This window comes from Hemitrygon akajei, chromosome 7 (genome assembly GCF_048418815.1).
Source record: "Hemitrygon akajei chromosome 7, sHemAka1.3, whole genome shotgun sequence".
Classification (NCBI taxonomy): Eukaryota; Metazoa; Chordata; class Chondrichthyes; order Myliobatiformes; family Dasyatidae; genus Hemitrygon; species Hemitrygon akajei.
The window spans coordinates 41,329,101-41,353,886 of NC_133130.1; the positions used below are offsets into that span (position 1 = coordinate 41,329,101).

At 42.4% G+C, this 24,786-nt stretch overlaps 1 protein-coding gene and 1 long non-coding RNA gene across 4 annotated transcripts in view; one reads left to right on the forward strand and one right to left on the reverse strand.

The window, feature by feature from the left end:
- The window catches only part of LOC140730381 (tRNA (32-2'-O)-methyltransferase regulator THADA-like), a 403,880-nt gene that overhangs the window by 92,353 nt on the left and 286,741 nt on the right, over positions 1-24,786 (forward strand). For both annotated transcript variants that reach the window (XM_073050701.1, XM_073050702.1), the window contains exon 24: positions 10,494-10,616. In XM_073050701.1, coding sequence (XP_072906802.1) covers positions 10,494-10,616 — 123 coding nt within the window. The remainder of the gene's footprint in view (positions 1-10,493; positions 10,617-24,786) is intronic.
- Positions 2,864-22,937, reverse strand: LOC140730384 (uncharacterized). Of its 2 annotated transcripts, none has more exons than XR_012099579.1 (5): positions 22,668-22,937; positions 19,916-20,019; positions 9,025-9,170; positions 3,427-3,518; positions 2,864-3,291 (listed from the first exon to the last, which is right to left on the reverse strand). It is a non-coding gene; the product is annotated as an uncharacterized lncRNA (long non-coding RNA). The 2 variants fall into 2 exon arrangements; XR_012099578.1 differs by having other exon boundaries at positions 8,665-9,170.

Below are 24,786 nucleotides of genomic sequence, written 5' to 3' on the forward strand. Positions count from 1 at the left end.
TGGACCTGATCTGAGACATCCCGTACCCTGGCACCGGGGAGGCGACACACCATCCGGGTATCCTTGTCTGGCTCGCAGAATCCCATGTCTGTTCCCCTCACGATGGAATCCCCTATAACGACGGCATTTCTCCTTGCTCTCTCGATCACGGCACTGGGCAGAGTGCCAGAGTCCCGTTCGCTGTGGTCTTCCTCTGTCAGGTCAACCTCTCCAACAGTATCTAAAACGATATAGGGATTTCTGAGGGGGACTGTCACAGAGGTGCTGTCTACTATCTCTCTATAGGTATTATCAATCACCTCCTCACTTTCCCTAATTAGCTGAAGGTCATCGTTGCAGCTCCAGATCCCGAACGTGGTCCTTAAGGAGCCTCATCTCAATGCACCTGGTGCAGATGTAGTCCTTGGGGAGGCTGGGAGTCTCCCAGGGTCCCCACATCTGGCACTCCAAGCGCAACACTAATCCTAGATGCATACCTCTAATGCTACTGTTATTACTAAATAAATAAACCTGTAACTTATCCCTTTACTATAAGATTCAACAGTTGCAGGAAGCCTCTTCCCGTTTCCGCCTAAGCCCGTTGAGCCAAAGCCTTATCACTCTGTACCCTCTCACTCCGCTGCCCGCTGGATATGGCGGTGTTCTTTTTAAGCCTTCCGCGCCCTGAGGTCATGTGCCTGCGCAGTCGTGCCTCTTTTATCCTTTGTAGTTAAAAAAAATCTGAATTTTCTCCCAAAAAACAGTGACTTACTCCGCTGCCTGCTTTCTGTGAATCGAGAAAACCATTGAAGATTGTTTCCCTTTATAAACCTTCCGTTTATAAAGGACTGCCTGCGCAGTCGTGCCTCTTTTATCCCAAGTAGATTAGCATCAATATTTATTCCCTCACAGTCTCATGCACCCTCCACATTAGAGCACCCGAGGTCAGAACTGAAACCTGGTCGCTGAAAGTGTGAGGTAGCAGCTCCACTTGCTGTACCATTTTACAACGAAGTATAAAGTTATAACTGATTCTCTAAGGCAGCAATTTTGCCCGCAATCTGAGGCATCAGAATAGTCCAGTAGAAGCAACATATGGGAAAAGTAATAATTCCCACTCATATCCTGTGATGTACGTCGTAAAATCTAAACGTCCCTCTGCTCTTTCAGCCCATAAGAGGAAAAGGTCTTTTACTTTTGTCTTGGAAGAGCTGTCTCAGGGAATTACAGTTTCACAGGGGCTGGCTGTTGCCCCAATATATTTGACCTTTATTCACCTGTATGCTCTTCAATCTAAATTGTTGGATAATCAGAATTGGGAACTCAATTTTCACCTCATCATCTTTAATCCCCAAATGCTGTTCACACAGTTTCTCAATCATTTTCTCAGTAAGTAAGTGAAGAAGTATCACATTTTTTGTGTTATTTGTTTAATTGGATTCTCTTTATCTAGTTTTAGGACTGGCGTGAAGATCTGATCACATTTTAGGTCATGCTAATGCAGAAATAGAGAAAATTCTACAGGGTTCACAAATTTTCTAGCACCACTGTAACATCATAGAATTATACAATTTGGAATCAGGTTGTTTGAGCCAAATTGCTTATGATCTCCAGATGCTCTCCTGAACATTTGGCCTGTATCCCTTTACATGTTTTCTCTCCATGATCCTATCAAATGTCATTCAAATGTTAAGATTGTATCTGTATCTATAATTTCCTGTGGTGACTTTGTACATGCCTACCGCTCTCGGTATGAAAAATTTGCTCTCAACTCGGAGGATGAGAGGTGACCTGATAGAGGTGTATAAGATGTTGAGAGGCATTGATCGTGTGGATAGTCAGAGGCTTTTTCCCAGGGCTGAAATGGCTTGCACAAGAGGGCACAGTTTTAAGGTGCTGGGGAGTAGGTACAGAGGAGATATCAGGGTTAAGTTTTTTACGCAGAGAGTGGTAAGTGCGTGGAACGGGCTGCCGGCAACGGTGGTGGAAGCGGATTTGATAGGGTCTTTTAAGAGACTCTTGGACAGGTACATGGAGCTCAGAAAAATAGAGAGCTATGGATAACCCTAGGACATTTCTCAGTTAAGGACATGTTCAGCACAGCTTTGTGGGCCAAAGGGCCTATATTGTGCTGTAGGTTTTCTCTTTCTATGTTTCTAGCTCCCCTTTAATCAGCCCCTCCACATTAATCATATGTCCTTTAGCTATAGACTCTCGTAACTTGAACAGAGACTAATCATCTGTCTTTTACACGTTCCTCATGATTTTATAAATTCTTCAGGATCATCACTCAGAATGTTCCACACCAGGGAAAATTGTACCAGCCAATTCAGTCTTTCCTTCTAATTCAAGCTGTCTGGTCCCAGCAAAATCTTCACGAATCTTTTCCATACCCTCTCTAGGTTAATCACATCTTTCCTGTAGTATGGTGACAAGAACTTTGAACAATATTCCAGGTACAGCCTCACCAATGTCCTTTACAGTAATAACCTGATGTCCTAACGCTTGAATTCAGTGGCCTGTGTGACGAAGGCAACCATGCCAAATACCTTCGTCACCATCCGGCCTTCCTGTGTCATTAAAGGGAACTATGTACCTGTACCCTTGGGTTGCTCTTTCTAAGATCCTAGCAATACTGGGGAAGTCCTGCCTGGTGTAACTTTCCAAAATGTTTCATTTCACTTTTGTCTGAGTCAAAGTCCCTAGTTTTGGTAAAATTAGAGATTAGGTTTTTTTTACATATTTATGATGTCATTAAAAGAAACAGAAAATCGAATCTTCATGTAATGTTTTGTTAAGTTGCTTAATGTCGTACCCACTGGTCTGAGGTCAGAAATAAAAACACAATCATAATACTGAAAATACACGTTCAGTTTATTGGAATTTGTAAAAGAAAGAATTGAGCCACTCCTCCAGATGTTGACTTTATCAGGATCCAAAACATTAGATTGCCATTAGCCTGAACAGTTGCTAATAAAGTACTTACGACATTTTTTGTTGTTGTTTCAGATTTTCAATATCTGCAGTTTTATTTTCTTTTCCTTGATAATTTCTTTGTTTAATGCCACGCCAAGCTAGGCACTAAGTTTTTCTCTATCTCAGCTAGACCACTGAAACGGCTGATAATGCTGGCCCATGTAGAAGGGAATAAAGACAGATATGTTGTTTCATTTCAACTTGCCATCCAGTTAGTCGGGCTGGAAAGTTCATGAGCAGATGCTGGGTGAAGTCATAACTTGGCCCATCTACCACTGAGCTTGACAAGACTGATAATTAGTACTTGTGAAGCCTTGTCGCAGTGTGGGTTGATGCCTTTGGAAAAAGAAAGGGAATAAATTGCAGGGAAAGTTTGTGATTTTTTAAAAAAAAATCTCAAGTCTTGTTTCAATATTAATTTACTGGAAATTCATTTTAGGTATTCGGCATTTATTGCTTATTCCGACTTACCATTGAAAAGGCAATTGTGTGTTGTCTTCCAAGAGTACAACACTCCATCTGTTAAAGGTATCCCACAGTGGTGTTGGGTAGAAAACTTCAAGCTTTATGCATTTGTGGGTGAAGAAACAATGACATGATATGAGCTTGAGGGGAGATTGCAGATGGTGACATGTTTGGGTTAAAGTTCATACATTTGGGAACTCTGTCAGTGTGGCCTTGGCAATTAACTGGAGTGCATCTTGAAAATAGTGCTTATGTGATTCATGCAGGTGTGGTGACAGAAGCCTTTTCCTGTGCTGTATTGTTTTATGTTCTCAGCCCAGTGAAAACCATGCTGATTTAAGCAGCTTTTTGAGACCAAAGCGTCTGTGCATAATTATAATTATGAATTGTGAATCCCCAAGGCCTTCTTTACATAGATCAAGAGTATGAGGACGGGACCACTCATGGATAAAAAGGGGAACATCTGCTTCGAAGTGGAGAATGTGAATCCAGTACTTACTGAATACTTTGTTTCAGTATTTACCAAGAGAAAGGATATGGAGGACCAGGAGATTAGTGCTAACTGTATTGATATGTTAGGACATTTAGAGGTCAAGGAGGAAGAAGTGTTGGGCCTCCTAATGAGTATTAAGGTGGATAAATCCCCAGGGCACGATGAGATTTGCCCCAGGTTATTGAAGAAAGAAAGGTGAGATCGCTGGGCCCTTGACCAGTTTCTTCATATCCTCTTTAGCCACAGGTGAGTAGCTAATGTTGTACCTATATATAAGAAGGACACAATAGAAAATTCTGGGAACTGTAGACCGACAAGTGTCACTGCAGTTGTAGAGAAGTTGCTGGAAAAAATTCTTAGAAAATGTTACTCCGCTATTTAAGACGGGTGGGAGGCGGTAGAAAGATAATTATAGACTTGTTACCCTGACATCAGTGATTGGGAAGCTGTTGGAATCGATTGTTAGGGATGAGATTACGGAGTACCTGGAGGCACATGACAAGATAGACCAAAGCCAGCATGGTTTCCTGAAAAGAACATCCAGCCTGACTAACCTACTGCAATTCTTTGAGGAAATTACAAGCAGGGTTGACAAAGGAGATGCGGTAGATGTAGTATACTTGGATTTTCATAAGGCCTTTGACAAGGTGCTGCACATGAGGCTGCTTAGCAAGTAAGAGCCCATGGAATTACAGGGGAGTTACTAGCATGGGTGGAACATTGGCTGATTGGCAGAAAACAGAGTGGGAATAAAGGAATCCTATTCTAGCTGGCTGCCGATTACCAGTGGAGTTCCACAGAGGTCGGTGTTGGGACCACTGCTTTTTACGTTGTATGTCAATGATTTGGACTATGGTATTAATGGATTTGTGGCTGAATTTGCCGATGATACAAAGATAGGTGGAGGAGCGGGTAGTGTTGAGGAAACAGAGAGCTTGCAGAGAGACTTAGATAGTTTAAGGGAATGGGCAAAGGCATGGCAAATGAAATACAATGTTGGAAAGTGTATGGTCATGCACTTCGGCAGAAGAAATAAACGGGCAGACTATTATTTAGATGGGGAGAGAATTCAAAATGCAGAGATGCAAAGGGACTTGGGGGTCCTTGTGCAAGAAACCCTTAAGGTTAACCTCCAGGTTGAGTCGGTTGTGAAGAAGGCAAATGCAATGTTGGCATTCATTTCTAGAGGTATAGAATGTAAGAGCAAGAATGCGATGTTGAGGCTCTATAAGACACTCATGGGACCACACTTGGAGTATTGTGTGCAGTTTTGGGCTCCTTATTTTAGAAAGGATATACTGACATTGGGAGGGTTCAGAGAAGATTCACGAGAAGATTCCAGGAATGAAAGGGTTACCATATGAGGAATGTCTGGCAGCTCTTGGACTGTATTCCCTGGAGTTCAGGAGAATAAGGGGGGATCTCATAGAAACATTCCGAATGTTAAAAGGCCTGAACAAATTAGATATGGCAAAGTTATTTCCCATGATAGGGGAGACTAGGACAAGAGGGCATGACTTCAGGATTGAAAGACGTCCATTTAGAACAGAGATGCAGAGAAGTTACTTCAGTCAGAGGGTGGTAAATCTGTGGAATTTGTTGCCACGAGCAGCTGTGGAGGCCAAGTCATGGGTGCATTTAAGGCAGAGATAGATAGATTCTTGAATAGCCAGGGCATCAAAGGGTATGGGGAGAAGGCAGGAGGGTAGGATGACTAGAAGAATTGGATCAGCCCATGATTGAATGGTGGAGCAGACTTGATGGGCCAAATGGCCTACTTCTGCTCCTATATCTTATGGTCTTATGGATAGGATATGTGAACATTTGGAAGCCCAAGGCCTAATTAGGGAGAACCAGCATAGCATTGTATGTGGCAGGTCGTACCTTACTAACTTGATTGAGTTTCTTGACAAGGTGATGAGAGAGTTTGATGAGAGTAAGGCAGTGAATGTAGTATACATGTATTTTAGTAAGTAGGGCATTTGATAACGTCTCTCATGGGAGGCTCATCCAGAAGATTAGATGCATGGGGTCCACGGCATATTGGCTGTTTGGATTCAGAACTGGCCTGCGCATAGAAGACAGTGATTAGTGGTTGAAGGGTCTTATTCAAGTTGGAGGTCTGTAATTCGTGCTGTTCCGCAGGGATCTGGGTGGGGACCTCTGCTGTTTGTGATGTATATGAATGAACTGGATGAAAATGTAGCTGGATGGGATAGTAAATTTGCAGATGGTACCAAGATTGGTAGAGCTGTGGATAGTGTGGAAGACTAACAAAGAATTCAGCACACTATAGATCAGTTGCAGATATGGGCTGAGAAATGGCAGATGGAGTTTAATCCAGATCAATGTGAGATGTTTCACCTTGGTAGGGCAAATGTAAGGGAACTGTACTCTAACAAGAAAAAAAATCTGCAGATGCTGGAAATCTAAGCAACACACACAAAATGCTGGAGCAACTCGGCAGGCCAGGCAGCATCTGCAGATGCTGGAAATCCAAACAAAACAGCATGGCGTGCTGAGTTCCTCCAGCATTTTGTGTGAGTTGCTTGGACGTCCAGCATTTGCAAATGCTGCCTGGCCTGCTGAGTTCCTCCAGTGAGGCAGTGCTTGGACTGTTCAGGGTAAGATGCTTAGTGTTGCTGAGCAGAGTGATCTTGGGATCGAAGTTCATAGCTGCTTGAAAGTGGCTACACAGGTTGATAAGATGGTTAAGAAGGCTTATGGAATGTTTGTTTTTATTAGTGAGGCATTGAGTTCAAAATTAAAGAGGTTATGTTGCAACTTGATATAACTGTGGTTAGGCCACATCTGGAGTAATGCATACAGTTCTGGTCACCACACTTTTGGAAGGATGTTGAGACTTTGGAGAGGGTGCAGAAGAGGGTTACTCAGATGCTGCCTGGTTCAGAGGGCATGTGCTATTACAAGAGGCTTGATAAACTTGGGTTGTTTTCTCTGGAGCGTTGGAGTCTGACGGGAGATCTGATAGAGGTTTCCAAGAGTATGAGAGACATAGATAGAGTGGACAGAGAACATCTGTTTCTCTGGGGTGAAATGACTAATATCAGAGGGTATGCTTTGAAGATGAGAGGCGGTAGGTTCAAAGGGAGTGTGAGGATAAGTTTTTTACTCAGAGTCGTGGATGCCTGGTGTGTGCTGCCGAGTATGGTGGTAGAGGCAACGACATTCAAGACTTTTAAGTGAGGTTTGCATAGACACATGAATGTAAGGAAGAGGAGGGTTATGGACATGGTTTAAGTAGGAGAGATTAGTTATTTGAAATTTATAATTTTGCTTCAGAATTGTTACTGAATTATCCAAGGATTGTGGATAATAATGTCCATTCGTGATATTGGATTTTCACTGAAGTTCCAGGGTTGTTGTTAACTGAACATTATCTGCGTTTTAAAGAATGCAGTATGTTACAGTATTGAAAAGAAACAAACGTATCCGGAAGTTGGTGGCCCGATGTCTGTGAGTCTGAGCCAGACACTGGAGGTTGGAGGCCCAGAGGTGCTCTGTCCTGAGTTGGAGGGGTGTGTGTGTGTATACGTGGGTGCTGAAATGTGTGACAACTCTTGCAGGTTGCCCCCAGCACATCCGTAGTTTGTGTTGGTTGTGAACACAAATGACACATTTCACTGTATATTTCAATGTACATGTGATAAATAAATTAATTTGAATCTGAAACAAGATTGAACATAAAATAAGTATAAATTTAATCACAAGGTATACTGGCCTCTCAAAACTACTTTTGCTTTATTTCAGTGAATTGTGTTAAAATATAAACTTTAAAAAATCAATATTTTTGTTGACCCTGTGCTGTGCGACTCTGAGACTCTTCGATGCTGTTCGGGATATTAAAAATAATGGAACATCATAATGTAGTTATACATGTGCCTTTTTCACTTTTGTTTTTAGATGAACAATGTGAGGCAATGAAGCATTTTTGGGAGCTATAGGGGTGTTTTGCTGTACAGGGGAGCTGAATTGATTGCACACATTAATTGAAAGTTATTATTGGAGTGGTTAAGCTGTTGTGCACCTTTCCATTATGAAGTTCAATAAATCCTGACAGTTATTTTACTCAATTATGTCATAAAAGCCGATTAAACACAATAGCTCAGAATTAATTTACTTGGGAAAAGTGGTAGTATTTGGGAGGGGGAGGGTAGAGCCAAATTTATGGCTTTGCAACTGACTTTTCAGAAGGTTAAAAAAGCGACACTGTAGATCTGATTGTGGGTGAGAAATTGTAGAGTGGGGATTTTTTAGATGGTAAACTTCCTCTGATTATTGGTTTAGTGTCCAAGACCGTTCTAACACAGAGGTTGAGAAACCAAGCACAGCTGCCCGTTGACATAGCACTCTCTGAATAAACTGAAGGATAATAAGCTAAACATAGAATATTTGATGAGTATGAGTGAATGGTTAACAAGGCTGTAATTTACTCCAGAGAAATGGATGGCATAGTGAGCCATTGAAGTGAAGTTCAAGTGGTTTCTGGATGTCAGTTGAGCCAGGAGATTAAATTACAGCCTTACACACTTCCTGTTTGTGTCTTCTCTGTCTCTCTTTCTCTGTTTTTAATATTACATATTTTATTGTCCCAAATGCAAAAACAAACTGCAGTGAAAATTCTGGTGTCGTGACTAAAGATTATTGCTATGACTCATAGTTAACACATTGACAGTTCCAAAGGATAATTATATATTATCAGTGTAGTGCAAATGCATCAAACTTATAACCTCTTTTCCATGGAACTGTGTGGGTCAGCGTCAGCATCTGGTGCATTATAAACTGATGTGCTGACTCTGTCCGTAGCATATAGTCCTTTTCCATAGTAACGACTAAAGGTGGAAGTCTTTGCGATACTGCAACTTCTGGCTTTAGGTGGTAGTGGACAATTTGCAATCATGAGATTGACGGGGCTCACCAAGTGTTCTCAACCCATATAAAGAAACAGCTGAGTGGCTCAACTTTCATGATTTGTGTTCATTCCTGACCACCAATGCTGTGTGCACGGAGTTTGTGTTGTGTTGCGATGGTTCCTCTGGGTTTCATTGACATCCTAAAGACGTGTGGGTTAGTTAGCTGCTGTAACTTGCCTCTTGATGGTGGGTGAGTGGGAGAAGCTGAGGACAGTTGATGGGAATGTGAGGAGAATGAAATGGGGTTCAATAGTTCCATTTAATGTCAGAGAATATACAGCCTGGAATCCTTGCTCTTCACAGACATCCACAGAAGAAAAGCCCTAAGAATGAATGACAGAAAAACATTAGAACCCCAAAGCCCCCTCCCCAGACAGCAGCAGCAAAGCATCAACCCTCCGCCTCACTGCCTCAGCAAAAGCATCAGCCCCCGCCCCCCAACCAGGCAAGCGATAGCAAAACCCCCATGATATAGAGTCCATCAAAAACCACTGTTCATCCCAATAGTTCGACATCCCACAGACTCTCCCTCACTAATGAGGGAGAGAGAGGTATCCTGTCACAGTGACGGGACCAACAGCTCACTGTTTCAATGTTACAGTGCAGTGTTGCTTTAATTTGAGTTTCCACCCACTCAAGATCAGCAACAAGCCCTCTCCCACACCCTCTCCCTCTCCCACACCGTCTCCCTCCCCCTCTCTCCCCCTCTCCACCCTCTCCCTCTCTGCCCCTCTCTCTCCCTCTCTCTCCCCCTCTGCCCTCTCCCCTCCCCGCCCCTTCTCTCTCACCCTCTCCCACCCCCTCTCTCACCCTCTCTCTCCCTTTCTCTCCCACACCCTCTCCCTCTCTCTCCCTCTCTACACACTCTCCTTCAGCCCCTGCCAACCCCTCTCTCCCATCCCCTCTCCCTTAACCCCCCGCCAACTCCACTGTGCCCCACCACACCCTCCCACCCTCACCCTCCCTTTCTCTCCTCTCTCTTTACCCGTTTCTCTCTCCCTCTCCCCCTCCCCCTCCCTCTCCACTCCCTCTCCTTCAGCCCCCGCCAACCCCTCTCCCCTCTCCCCTCTCCCTCTCCCTCACTGTCTACCTCTCCCTTTACCCCTGCTAACCCCACTCTGCCCCGCCACTCCCTCCCACCCTCACCCTCCCTTTCTCTCCTCTCTCTTTACCCCTTTCTCTCTCTCTCTCCTCTCTCTCTCTCTCCCCCCAACCCCGCTCCTTGCTCTCCTGCCCCATCCCCCACTACCCACTCTCACGTCCTACCAAGTCCTTAAATATATTGACTTCTTTAATGCTAAAGGGTAAAGGGACCAGGTGACATGAGAGAAAACATAAATCTTCGTTGACTCAATCAATTCAATTCAACGTAGTTGAATGGTGGAGCTGAACGGCCTAGTGTTATACACATGCTCCTATTTTCTGTTTCCTGGACATTTTGTACTGATATTCTGGAGAGTGGTTTTGGCTAGATATGTACAGTACTGGGATGAATTGATGTTATATTTCTTGTGGTGTAACTTAAAAATTCTTCTGTTTTGCATCTTATAATTGGCGGAGGGGGAAACGCATTTATGATCCAGAAGGCGTTCATCATTCGCATTGCTCATACATAATTTCTTAACAGTTATTTTTGTTTCTGTCAGGTACATGCCCTGAATATCTTGAGGGCACTATTCAGAGATACCAAACTGGGTGAAAATGTCATTCCCTATGTGGCAGATGGATTGCAAGCAGCGATCCTTGGCTTTACATCTCCTGTGTGGGCAGTAAGTCTTCACCTTCTAATATTAATTGCAAGTTTGATAATTGAATTTTTTCCATGCCTAATGTGATGTATGACAGTGTAAAAAGCATAAAAATGCTTAATCTAAAACGTGAAGGCTTTTGCAGTCTTATGTTTTTTGTTTAAATGCTTGTGAGGGGAGGCTTACCCAACATAATGGTACGGTGAAATTGGCTTACTGTTGAACAAGGTGGCATCCTACAATAAGAGAGTAAGTTGTGTGCAAAGTTGAGTCTGGCTTTTATAAGGACCATTCAGATTATGATGTGATGTAAATTATTGTGGAGCATTTTTGTTTTACGTGTAAGCCATGTGATCATTCCAAAATTAAAATACTACATGTGAAAATAACATGTTTAGTTCCTTGACAAAGGGCTGGTTGGCACAAGGTATTGGACTTTTCCAATGGAACCCTATTTTATCAAGTTAAGTAAGGCACACTTGGATTACAACTGAGATGGTAGTTATGCATTGAAAAAATAAAATGTTAGGTGCAAAAAATGTATTAAGAAAAACACATTAAACCAGGGCAGTCGGTGTGAACTTGTTAAGGGAAGGTTGTGATAGCCTAACTTGATTGAAATTTTTGAAAGATGACATACTACATAAGAAATGGGAGCAAGAATATGCCATGTGGCTCTGAGCCTGCTCCACCATTTAGCAAGAGCATAGTTGATCCAACCTTGGCCCAGGCTGCACTTTTCTGTCTGTATCCTATAACCCTTGATTCTCCAGTAGAATAAATATCTGTTCATTTCAACTTGATTATACTCATTGATTCAAGGAAGATAATTTTAAGAGCATACTAATAAGACTATAGCACTTATTTGATGCAGTCCATTGATATCTGAAGTCCCATATGGTAGACTGATTGGAAAAAATGAATGTCCTGGAAACCAAGTTGCGCCTAAGATTGGAGTAGTGCCGTGAACCGGTTGTATAATAGCAGGTTTAGTTGTAATTTTGTAGAGGAGCTGTCGGGGGCTCAGTGCCGGCTCACATGCTATTAATATTTAACTAAGTGTAGGAGGTGTGAGGGCTAAGAGATTTAGAGGGGATCTGTGGAGACCTTTTTTTTCACTCAGGGCTATGAGTACTTGGACTGTACTGCGGAAGGGCAGAAGCAGAGACACTGACAAAATTTGAGAAGTGTCTAGAGGAGCAAGAGTATCACTTATTACGAAGAAGGCAATAGTCCAAGTGATGGAAGATTGGATGAAAATGGATGGGTGTGCATTGGTGGGCATGGACATGATGGGTTAATGTTATTGGGCTCTGATTGGGATACAAAATTGGTTGATATTGACAGAAGTAGTTGGTCAAGTGTGCAGAAAAGTTGAAGATCTAACACAATCGCCTTGATCTTATTGTTCTTATATGTGCCCAATAAAGGCAAAGCTCTTCTATACCACCTTACTCCCTGTGCTGTTATCTTCAGGGATCTGTGAACATGCAGATCAAGGTTGCTATAATCCTGTCTACATTTTGGTATTCTGCCTTGTTTTGTGAAACAAGGGCCATTGTGGGAGCAGCTATAGTGTGAGTGGACCAGGGTTAGAGTTGGAAACTCAGGCTTTCTCTCACAGAGACTTCTACAAGGAGAGGAGAAGTAGATAGTTTATGTTTTGTTTTATTGCACAGTTAGAGGAGTGAGGATGCCAGGCATTAAGAGTGCCAAGAGGAAGAAGTGAGTGTAGTTGCTATTTTTAAGGAGCAGATGCTTGGGAAGCTAAAAGGTCATAGAGTAGATAAGTCAACTGGACTAAATGTACTACATCCCAGGGTTTTGATAGAGTTAGCTGACGAGATTGTTGAAGCATTATTAATGATCTTTCAAGATTCACAAGATTATGGAGTAGTTCCAGAGGACTGGAAAATTGCAAATGTCACTCCACTCTTTACTTACTTGCTTTACTGATACTAGAGCGTACAATCATCACAGTGATATTTGATTCTGTGCTTTGTGCTCCCTGGAGTACAAATTGAAGTAAATATAATAAAAATTTAAATTATAAATCATAATTAGAAAATAGAAAAGGGAAAGTAAGGTAGTGCAAGTCAGGTCCGGATATTTGGAAGGTACGGCCCAGATCCGGGTCAGGATCTGTTCAGCAGTCTTATCACAGTTGGAAAGAAGCTGTTCCCAAATCTGGCCATATGAATCTTCAAGCTCCTGAACCTTCTCCCGGAGGGAAGAGGGACAAAAAGTGTGTTGGCTGGGTGGGTGGTGTCCTTGATTACCCTGGCAGCACTGCTCCGACAGCGTGCAGTGTAAAGTGAGTCCAAGGATGGAAGATTGGTTTGTGTGATGCACTGGGCTATGTTCACGATCTTCTGCAGCTTCTTCCAGTCTTGGACCATACCAGGTTTGAGGAGAGAGCGAGGCAAAATAAAGGAAATTATAGCCTGGTTACACTTCAGCGGTTGGGAAGATGCTGGAATCCATCAATAAGTATAATGTTTCAGGGTACTCGGAGGAGGTAGGTCAATGTCAGCATGGTTTCCTCAAGGGAAAATCTTGCCTGATGAATCTGTTGGAGTTCTTTGAGGAAACAACAGAGAAAGAAGAGTCGGATGTTGTTTTCTTGGATTTTCAGAAGGCCTTTGACAAGGTGCTGCACTTGAGCCTGCTTAACAAGGTAAGAGCCCATGGTATTACAGGAAAGATACTAGCATGGATAGCAGATTGGTTGCAGGAGACAAGGAGTGGAAATAAAGGAGCAACCCACACAAACGCTGGAGGAACTCAGCAGGCCGGGCAACGTCCATGGAAAAGAGTAAACAGTCTATGTGTCAGGCTGAGAACCTTCATCAGGATACCTTTTCTGGATAGCTGATGATAAATAGTGGTGTTGCACAGGGATCGATGTTGATACAGCTTCTTTTTCCATTATACGTCAATGATTTGGATGACAGAATTTATGGCTTTGTGGCCAAGTTTGCAAATGATAGGAAGATAGCTGGAGGGGCAGGTAGTGTTGAGGAAGCAGAGAGTCTGCAGAAGGACTTAGACAGACTGGCAATTAAGCAAAGAAGTGGCAGATGGAATATAGTGTTGGAAAGTGTAAGGTCATGCACTTTGGTGGAAGGAATAAAGGCATAAGCCACTTTCTAAATGGAGAGAAAATTCAAATACAGGTACAAAGGGACTTGAGAGTTGTTGTGCAGGATTCCCTAAAGTTTAAGTTGCAGGTTGAGTCGATAGTAAGGAATGCAAATGCAATGTTGACATTCATTTCAAAAGGACTAGAATATAAAAGTGAGGATGTAATGCTGAGGCTTTATAAGGCATTGGTCTTACCGCACTTCAAAGTTCAAAGTGGACAGCATGGTAGCATAGTGTTTAGCACAACAGGGTGGACAAAGGAGAGGCAGTGGATGTCATTTATTTGGATTTTCAGAAGGCATTTGATAAGGTGCCACATGAGGCTGCTTAACAAGATAAAATCCTGTGATGTTTCAGGAAAGATACTGGCATGGACAGCGGAATGGCTGATAGGCAGGAGGCAGCAAGTGGGAATATAAGGGGCTTTTTCTGGTTGTTTGCCAGTGACTAGTGGTATTCCTCAGGGGTCAGTACTGGGAATGCTACTTTTCACAATGTCAGTGATTTAGATAATGGAATTGATGGCAAAGTCTGTGGATGATACAAAGATAGCTGGAGGAGTAAGTAATGCTGGGGAAGCAATGCGATTACAGCAGGACAGACAAATGGGAAGAATGGGTGGCAGATGGAATACAGTCTTGGGAAATGTGCGATAATGCATTTTGGTAAAAGGAACAATAGTGCAGATCATTATCTAAATGGGGAGAAGGTTCAAACATCAGCTGTGCAGAAGGACTTAGGAGTCCTCGTGCATGACTCCCAGAATGTTAATTTACAGGTTGAGTCTGAGGTAAAGGAGGCAAATGCAATGTTGGCATTTATTTCAAGGGGAATAGAATATAAAAGCAAGTAGATAATGCTGAAGCTTTATAAGACACTAGGCAGGCCACAGTCAGAGTATTGTCACCAGTTTTGGACCTCATATCTCAGAAAGCAAGTGTTATCATTGGAGAGAGTCCAGAGGAGGTTCACGAGGCTAATACCGGGAATGAAGTGGTTAACATATGCGTTTTGCAGCTTTGGGCCTATACTCACTGGAATTTAGAAGAATACAGGGGAATCTCATTGAAACCTACCGAATGTTGAAAGGACTAGATAGGGTGTATGTGGAGAGGATGTTTCCTGTGGTGGCGTATTCCGAACTAGAGGGCACATCCTCAAAAAAGACGGACAACCCTTTAGAACAGAGGTAAGGAGGAATTTTTTTTAGCCAGAGAGTAGTAAATCAGTGGAATGGTCTGCCACAGACTGCGGTGGAGGCCACGTCCATGCATATGTTTAAGGCGGAAATTGATCAGTTCCTGATTGATCACGGCATCAAAGGATATGGCATGAAGGCAGGTGTATGGGGTTGAATGAGATCCAGGATCAGCCATGATGGAATAGTGGAGCAGACTTGATGGGCTGAATGGCCTAATTCTTCTCCTATATCTTACAGTCTTACACCATTTTACAGCGTAGGCGATTTGCGTTCAATTTCCACCACTGCCTCTAAGGAGTTTTTATTTTCTCCCCATGACCCCTTGGGTTTCCTCCAGGTGCTCTGGTTTCCAACCATACTTCAAAGATGTACTGGTTGGGAGATTAATTTGTCATTTTAAATTGTCTCATGATTAGGCTAGTATTAAGTTGGGGGATTGCTGGGTGGTGTGTCTCGAAGGGATGGAAGGACATGCGCCGTGCTGTATCTCAATTAAAAAATAGTAAATTTTTTTATTCAAGTATCTACATATGCAACCCTGAGATTCATTTCCTTGCAGGCATTCACAGTAAGTACAAGAAACTCGATGAAAATCTGTTCCAAACAGGATAAACAATTAATGCGCAAAAGACAACAAAACTGTGCAAGTAGAAAAACGGAAAAAAGAAATATTAATAATAAATAAATAAATAAACAAGCAATAAATATTGAGAACATGGGGACAAAGTCCTTGAAAGTGAGTCTCATAGGTTGCGGGAACAGTTCATTGAAGTTGAGTGAAGAAGTTATCCTCTCCAGTTGAAGAACTTGATGTTGAGGGCTAATAACTGTTCCTGAACCTGGTGGTGTGGCTCCTGATGCTCCTGTATCACCTTCTTGATGTCAGCAGCAAGAAGAGAACATGACCTAGATGGTGGGAGTTCTTAATGATGGATGCTGCTTTCCTGCAACAGTGCTTTGTGTCTGTGTGCTCAATGGTGGGGAGGGGGCTTTAACTGTGTTTTACTGGGTCATATCCACTAATTTTTGTAGGATTTTCAATTAAAGGACATTGGTGTTTTCATACAAGGCCATGTTGCAACCATTCAATATACTCTCCACCACACATCTATAGATGTTTGTCAGAGTTTTAGATAACCTTCTATATCTTTGTAATGGCACTTGCACGCTGGACCCAGGACAGAAATGGTAACACTGAGGAATTTAACGTGGCTGACCTTCTCCATCTCTGATCACGGGCATCCATTTTCCTCTTTCTGAAATCAGTAATCATCTCCTCGACATTGAGTGAGAGATTGTGGTGGCACCAATCAGCAATATTTTCAATCTCTCTCCAATATGCTGATTTGTCACCACCTTTGATTTGGCCAACGACAATGGTGTCATCCGCAAATGTAATTATGGCATTGGAGGTGTGTAGCCTTAAAGTTTTAAGTATAAAGTGAGTAGAGCAGGGGACTAACTACACAGCCTTGTGGTGCACCTGTGCTGATGGAGATTGTGGAAAAGATATTGTTGCCAATTCAAATTCACTGGGAACTGCAAGTGAGAGAATCAAGGATCCAGTTGCGCAGGGAAGTATTGAGGCCAAAGGTCTAGAAGCTTATTGATTAGTCTTGAGGGAATTATAGTATTGAATGGCAAGATGTTGTTAATGTAGGTATGCTGATGCATGCATCTTCGCTGTTCAGATATTCCAAAGTTGAGTGAAGAGCCAATTAAGTGGCATCTGACCTTTTGTATCGGTAGGCAATTGTGAGCAGATCCAAGTTACTCTGCTGGCAGGAATTGCTATATTTTGTTATCAACCTCTCAAAGCATTTCATCACAGTGGATGTACCCAAGTGCTACTGGATGATTGTCAATGAGACAGGTTACCATGGTCTTCTTAGGCACTGGTATAATTAAAGCATGCTTGAAATAGGTAGGTACCTCAGACAGCCAAAGGGAGAAGTTAGAGATATCAGTGAATACTCCAGCCACTTGATCGGCACAGGTATTTCGTACTCGGAGGGGTGCCCCGTCTGGGCCAGATGATTTCTCTGGGTTCACTGTCATAGAGGATGCTCTCATGCCAACCTCAGAAACTGAAATCACAGGGTCATTGGTGGCTTTGGGAATTCTTGAAATTTCCTCCATGTTTTGATGGTCAAAGCAATCATAAAATGCATTGAGCTCATCTTGGAGTAAAGCCTTGTTGTCGCTTGGTTTCACTTTGTAAAGGTGATAGCATTCAAGTCCTGCCTCAGCTTTTGAGCATCCTTCAGTGATTTGCTTGGTCTGGAATTGACACTTGGCACATGAGATGTCTTTCCTGATATGGTACTTGGACCTCCTTTATTTAACGTGGTAGCTAGATCTGAATGGCACTGATCTGGCCCTCAGCTGGATGTGGATCCAATTGTTCATCCAGCGCTTTTGGTTGAGGAAGACTCAGATGGTGGGGACGCATTCGTCTAAGAATGTTTTAATGAAGTCCCTGACAACCGTGGTGTATTCATTCAGATTCTCTGATGAGTCCTTGAACATGGCCCAGTCCACTGACTCGAAGCAACTCCTAGCCACATTTTTGTTGTCCTCTTCTCTGGAGCCCCTACCTGCATGCAGGTAGAAGGATGACAGCCACATGAAAAGATTTCCCAGAATGCAGTCTAGGCATGGAACAGTATGCATTCCTAATCGTAGTATAGCTGCGTTTGAGTGCATTGGGACTCCTGGGGCTGCAATTAGTATGGTGATGATAATTGGGCAGAGATTTCTTCAAACAAACCGGATTGGTCCCAAAAAATGATTTGAAAGACTTCGAGGTAGGCTGTTCTTTGTTTGCTGACAGCAGCTCTCAATATATTGAGTGTCTGCTTAACCTTCGCCTTTGGCAGTATGTAAACTGTGGCCAGGATCATGGAACAGAATTCTCTTTGTATGTAGAATGATTGGCACTCGATTATTAAACGTCCAGAGTCAGGGGAGCAAGAGTGTGATAAGACTGCTGCATCTGAGCACCACAGTGAGTTTAGTATAAAGCACAGTGCGCCACCTTTTATCATCAACAAATCAGCAGTCCAGTCCATCCAATGTATTGAGAAGCCCTCGGGTTTTACTAATGTATTTGTTGCGTCCTGGGTGTGCCATGTCTCCGTGAAACAGAGAACGCAGCAATTCCTCATTTCACTACGATACAGCAATCTTGCCTTTAGGTCTTCAATCTTTTCTTCCAGCGATTGTGCACTTCCTAACAAGATGCTGGGTAGTGTCGTCCCTCGCCCCTCTATGATCACTAGATGCATAGTGTTCCCCTACATAAACCTCTGTCTCCTGCCCTGTCTCATTTCCCTAACAGGAGATGTAGTATCTCACTTTCTCTAGTTGGGATTTCTATATACTGATTAAGGAAACTTTCCTGAACTCAGCCCTTTAAAATAATTGGAGTCCCAGTCAATTTATGGAAAGTTAATGTCACCTACCATCACAACCCCTATGTTTCTTGCAACAGTCTGTGATCTCTCTACAAATTTGCTCCTCTAAATTCCATGGACTGTTGGGTAGTCTATAATATAATCCCATTATTGTGGTCATCCGTCTCTTATTCCTCAGTTCCACCCATATACTGCAGCCTCACTAGATAAGCTCTCCAGTCTGTCATGACAGAGCACTGCCATGACATTTTTCCTGACAAGTAACATCAGCTTCCCTCTTTAATCCCTCCCGCTCTATCACACCCAAAACAAAGTAACCCTGACACATTGAGCAGCCAGTCCAGCCCCTCCTGCAACCAAGTCTCATTAATGGCTACAGTGTCATAATTATGTGTGCTGATCCATGCCCTAAGCTCATCTGCCTTTCCTACAGTGCTCTTTGCCTTGAGATATATGCAGCTTAGAAAGCTAGTCCCACCGTGATTAATCTTGCAATTCTGATCTTGTTAGTAGGCTTGACAACATTTTCCCCCACAGCCATTCCACTATTGTGTCTGGCGCTCAGATACCCTTCCCCTGCAGCACTAGTTGAAACCACCTCCTCCACCTCCCCCTCCCCCCCCCCCCCCATGCAGCACTATCAAACCTCTCACAAGGATATGAGTTCCCATTCAGTTTAGGTGCAAACAGCCCCTTCTGTACAGGACCCCAGGAGCCACCTCCCCTGGAAGAGAGCCCAGTGATCCAAATACTGAAGCATTCCCTCCTGCACGATCACCTCAGCCATGTGTTAGGCTGTAAGATCTTCCTATTTCTGTCCTCACTAGCATCTGATGCATGTAGCAGTCACCCCTGGAGGTCTTGTCCTTTAACTTAGCACCTAACGCTCTGAACTTACTCTGTTGGACCTCGTTACCCTTCCTACCCATTTCATTGGTACTAACATGGATCACGATCTCTGGCTGCTCACCCTCCCTCTTTAAGAATATTATGGACTTGATCTGAGATTACCCTAACCCTGGCATCCAGGAGGCAACAAAGCATCTGGGAACCTTGTTCAATTTTATACCCCTTAATGTGACCTCTACCTCAAGGTCTATGACTGTCAGTACTTCACATTCTTCCTCCTCAATATCAATGCTTGTATGATTCTACTCTTCTCTAAGGACAGAAGCAAATTCTTTATTTATAACACACTTGGGACCTTTTTTTCACTCCAAATGACCCAATCTTTTCTTTGTCTTATAACAACACAGTAGAATGCCATTTGGCTCATCAGATCTATGCCTGTTTCCAGGGCAGTAGTGCCATTGGTTTCATTGCCCCACTCCTTATTTACCTGTACTCCTTGCAACTCATCATCTCTCACCACATGCTCACCAACTATTCTTTTGCTTTGCTTTGCTTTGTCATTGTCCTCCAGTAGGGGCAATTTATAGTTGCCTATTAGTCTACCAGTACACCTTTGGGATGCTGGAGGAAATTCAAACGTTCATGGAGAGAATGTACAAACTCTACACAGACAACACCTGAGCTCAGGATCAAACCCAAGTACCTACCGTTTTGAGGCAGCAGAGATCAGAATCAGAATCAGGTTTATTATCACCGGCATGTGACGTGAAATTTGTTAACTTAGCAGCAGCAGTTCAATGCAATACATAATCTAGCAGAGAGAGAGGGGAAAAAAAAATAAATAAAACATAATAATAAATGAACAAGTAAATCAATAACATATATTGATTAGATTTTTTTTAAATGTGCAAAAACAGAAATACTGTACATTAAAAATAACTGAGGTAGTGTCCAAAGCTTCAATGTCCATTTAGGAATGGGATGGCAGAGGGGAAGAAGCTGTTCCTGAATCGCTGAGTGTGTGCCTTCAGGCTTCTGTACCTCCTACCTGATGGTAACAGTGAGAAAAGGGCATGCCCTGGGTGCTGGAGGTTCTTAATAATGGATGCTGCCTTTCTGAGACACCACTCCCTAAAGATGTCCTGGGTGTTTTGTAAGCTAATGCCCAAGATGGAGCTGACCAGATTTACAACCTTCTGCAGCTTCTTTTGGTCCTGTGCAGTAGCCCCTCCATACCAGACAGTGATACAACCTGTCAGAATGCTCTCCACTATATAAGTTTTTGAGTGTATTTGTTGACATGCCAAATCGCTTCAAACTCCTAATAAAGTATAGCCGCTGTCTTACCTTCTTTATGACTACATCAATATGTTGGGACCAGGTTGTGATTGTGCATTTTTATATCTACTTATAAAGAAGACTATTTTATTTCCTATATTTTCTACCTGAGAATTTCTTTCTTGTGCATCCTTAAAGCCTCCCTAATTTTTAATTCATCCATACACCCTTTTGGACCTCTTATCTAAGAAAGGATGCGCTGACAAAGGATGTCTAGAGGAGATTCATGAGAATGACCCTGAGAGTGAACGTGTATGATGAATGTTTGATAACTCTGGAATTTAGAGAAATGGTGGGGGGGTGGGGGATGGAATCTCATTAAACTTGTAGAATATCTAAAGGCCTCGATGAGTGGATGTGAAGAGGATGTTTCCTCTACTGGAGGAGTCTACAATCAGAGGGCACAGCCTCAGTATAGAGGGACGTCCCTTCAGAACAGAGATGAGGAGGAATTTCTTTAGTCAGAGGGTGGTGGATTTGTGGAATTTATTGCCACAGACATTGTGGAGGCCAAGTCATTGTGTACTTTAAAACGGAGGTTGATAGGTTCTTGATTGGTAAGGGCATCAAAGGTTACTCAGAGAACGCAGGAGAATGGGGTTGAGATGAATGATAAATCTGCCAAGATGAAACAGGCTTGACTGACGGAATTGCTTAATTCTGCTCCTATGTTTGGATAATAAGATACCTAATTTATTTCCATCTTCCTACTCTAGATTATAACCTGGCAGGTCCTGGCCCTTTTAAGCATACATTCGAGCGCTTCTTAATTTCTTTGAGATTTTTTTTTGCATTTTCCACATTTTCAGATAGGTAGCTCCATTCCCTTATCATTGCCTAGGTGAGCAAAATTGTGTGATCTCTCCTATAAGACTTTTATTACGTAATTAGTTTTGATGTCTTGCATTGGGAAGTAGCACCTTCCAATGTGATTATGCTTTATAATCTCATCTGTGATTCTCTCAAATTTAGTGGTGGAAGTCATTGATACAGATGTGAACCACTGCCTCTGCCTATGTTTATTTACCCACCTCTACATACCTCAGAATGTTTCTGAAGCTGTTTAGACCCTGGGACTAGACCAGCAACATTCCATTTCAGCTATGATGGCATCTATCTGCCCTCTAACCATTGAAACAGTCCGGGCAGGCCATGCTCTGCCTTGAGATCTTGGAGTGTGTCTACTCCGGACCATCTTGTTTGTTCTATTGTGCTACCAGTAATGATCTTCCACTGAGAAGAAATGACATGGGCCAGGACACAAGATAGTGTCTGTGCCATTTGCCAAATGGGCTACTCAACTTAAGCACGTATGTTAGCCTTAGGTCTGCAGGTCATGGCTCTACTGTTCTGAACTCTGCTATATTCATAGAATATACAACAGTACAGCGCAGGCAAAGGCCCTTGAGCCCATGATGTGTGTGCTGGATACAATGCCAAAGTAAAATAAGTTTCTTCTTCCTGTACATGAAGTATATCCCTCCATTCCCTGCATTTTCATGCATCTATCTAAAAACCTCTAAAACACTTCTCTCATATCTGCTTCCACTATGACCCTTGGCAGCATGTTCCAGGCATCTACCACTCTCTGAGGAAAAAGTAAAAAATCATGCCTCATAAATCTCCTTTGAGATTTCCCCCTCTGACCTTGTATACATGTATTATACCCTGGCAAAAAGTTTCTGAATGTCTATCCTATCTATGCCTCTTTGATAAACCTCTTTTAGATCTCCCCTCAGATGTTGACACTCCAGAGAAAACAACCCAAGTTTATCCAACCTCTCCTTATAGCACGTGTCCCCTAATCCAGGCAGCATCGTGGTAAACCTCTTCTGATCTCTTTCCAAAGCCTCCACATCCTTCCTGTGATGGGCCAACCAGTATTGCACACAATACTCCAAGTGTGGCCTAACCAAAGATTAATATAGCTACAGCATGACTTCCTTGCATATATACTCAATGCCATGACCAGTGAAGGCCAACATGTCCCAACTCTTATTAAATTGGAAAGGGTTTCTGTCATTTTCAATAAGGCACCACCTCTAGGCTCACAGATGGTCAAAATTATCAATTAAAAAATTAAAAGACTGAATGCACTCAGACATTCATTCGTTCACAAACCTCTTAACTCGCCTTTCACATGGTGGCCAATTTCTCCCCTTGAGTTGAATGAATCTGCTGTACTTGCTCCAGATGGACCTGGCACAGATTCAGCAGTGACCTCCCCACCCGCCTCTCTCCAGCTGTGACCTGTGGTCAGCTGCCTGATGAGCAGAAGGTTATGCTGCAGTCATCATCGCTTGGGAATCGTTTAGCTGTGGCTATGTTCACGAGCAGATCTCAGTGGAAAATTTGCCCCATTATAAAAGCTTAAATTTAAATGCACTGAAATGGTACTTGAGCAGAGATCAGGAAACTGGAAAGTAGCTCTGATCATGTGTGCTGTTCTATTTGCATTAATATTGCCAATATAAGTGGTGTGTGATCCCATTTGTTTGTATGAGTCATTTTCAAACCTCGGATGTGAGAAAGCAGAAAATGGTGGTATCAGAATTGAGCTCCTCATTGCTTTTCAGCTTTGTTTGTTGTAGGGATTGGTTGTTAGCCCAAATCTCTTGCCAATTAGATGGAAGCAGATATAGCAATTAGTATTTTCAAATGTTTTACGAACTTGCTCTTGCCACTGATAACAGTGATTTTAAAGTTTGAAGGATTAAGTATAATTTTAAGAAGTTAGTTAACTATTTTCATTGGCACACTTTATTGATTCTCAGTCGACTGATGGAAAAACTCACCGAAAAAATTCTGCAGAGCAAAGTTTTCTTAGTTGAGCCCATGTCAAATTGCAGGTTGTGAGATGTATTTTTAAAAAGTCTGGCTGTCGTTTTGTAGAGTGGGATATTTGTGGAAAGCGCTCTGCATTACCAACCAAATCAAACAAACCTGCTCTAAAATAAATAACCAAGGTTGCCAAAGCACAAGTTATAATTTAGAAGTTTCCAAAAGACGTGTTTGTTGTGGATGTAACCGTTCCTTAATTTGTTTACCAATGAAAAAAAAAGTCCTGTTTATTTCAAACTTTGATTTATTGAGTCGAGGGAAAACAGCATGTTAATTGTGGGGTTTTTTCACTGTACAAATACTGCATTTCATTGCATTTACTATGCAACGGCTAAAACCGCAGTTCTTTTATTTAATTGCATAGCGTTCAATATAATTTGTAATAATCTTGACTGCATGTTTATTTCTGATCACATTTGTTCACTGACTGGCCTGGCTGCTTAGATCTGAAGCAGGACTTGTGTATGTGATTTTTATTTCCAGTAAACTGATCTGGACTTTTATTTTAAATATTAGCTATCAAAACAACAAGGCGCAGCCAAATTCAACATCGCTTGAGCCCAAATTCACTCAAATTTAGACCTGGTGCTTGTTTATAGCTGAAGAATTGATCCACTCACTGAAAACACGCACGCATATCACCTCTGGATTCAAATCCAGGTCTCCTCTGTTGCCAGCTTTAGAGTTCTAAGTGAAATGATTTTGGGTAGTCATTCTAATTCCTAAATAGCAGGAACATGTACAGAACAAAAATATACCTAATGTGGCAAAAACTTGTGCTAAAGCTGGCAACTTTACTTGGCTCCGTGCAGGCACTTTCATTTATGAGCATGAAGGTCATAGGTTCACATTCTTCTTCTATCCCTTCAGCTCACAATCAATGCTGCTGCTTCAGAGGACTACTGAGGGCGTGCCATACTGTTGGAAATACTCTTCTTTGCGTGAAATGTTCAACAGAGCCCTCATTTAGCTACAGATGGATTAACACACAATAACCCATCGTCTTTCACTTTACCGATTGCTACCAAATGATTATTTTACATGAAGTTTCAAATTCATAAAACTCATGATGAAGCAATTTTTGTTAGGGTATATTTTAGGCAGAGATTGATAGGTTCCTGATTAGTCAGGGTGTTAAGGGATACAGGGAGAAGGCAGGAGTTTGGGGCTGAGAAGGAAAATGGATCAGCCATGTTGAAATGGCGGAGCAGACTCGATGGGCCAAATGGCCTAATTCTGCTCCTATATCTTATGGCCTTATGTTCTTATTTGGCTGTAAAAGATTTTTTAAAAGTTAATGGTAGCAATTTATACAAGTCAGCAAAATACCTTAAATATCTTACACAATTATAAAAATTAAGGTGATTATTTGCTTTTACATATGTGGAAGTTTAAAACA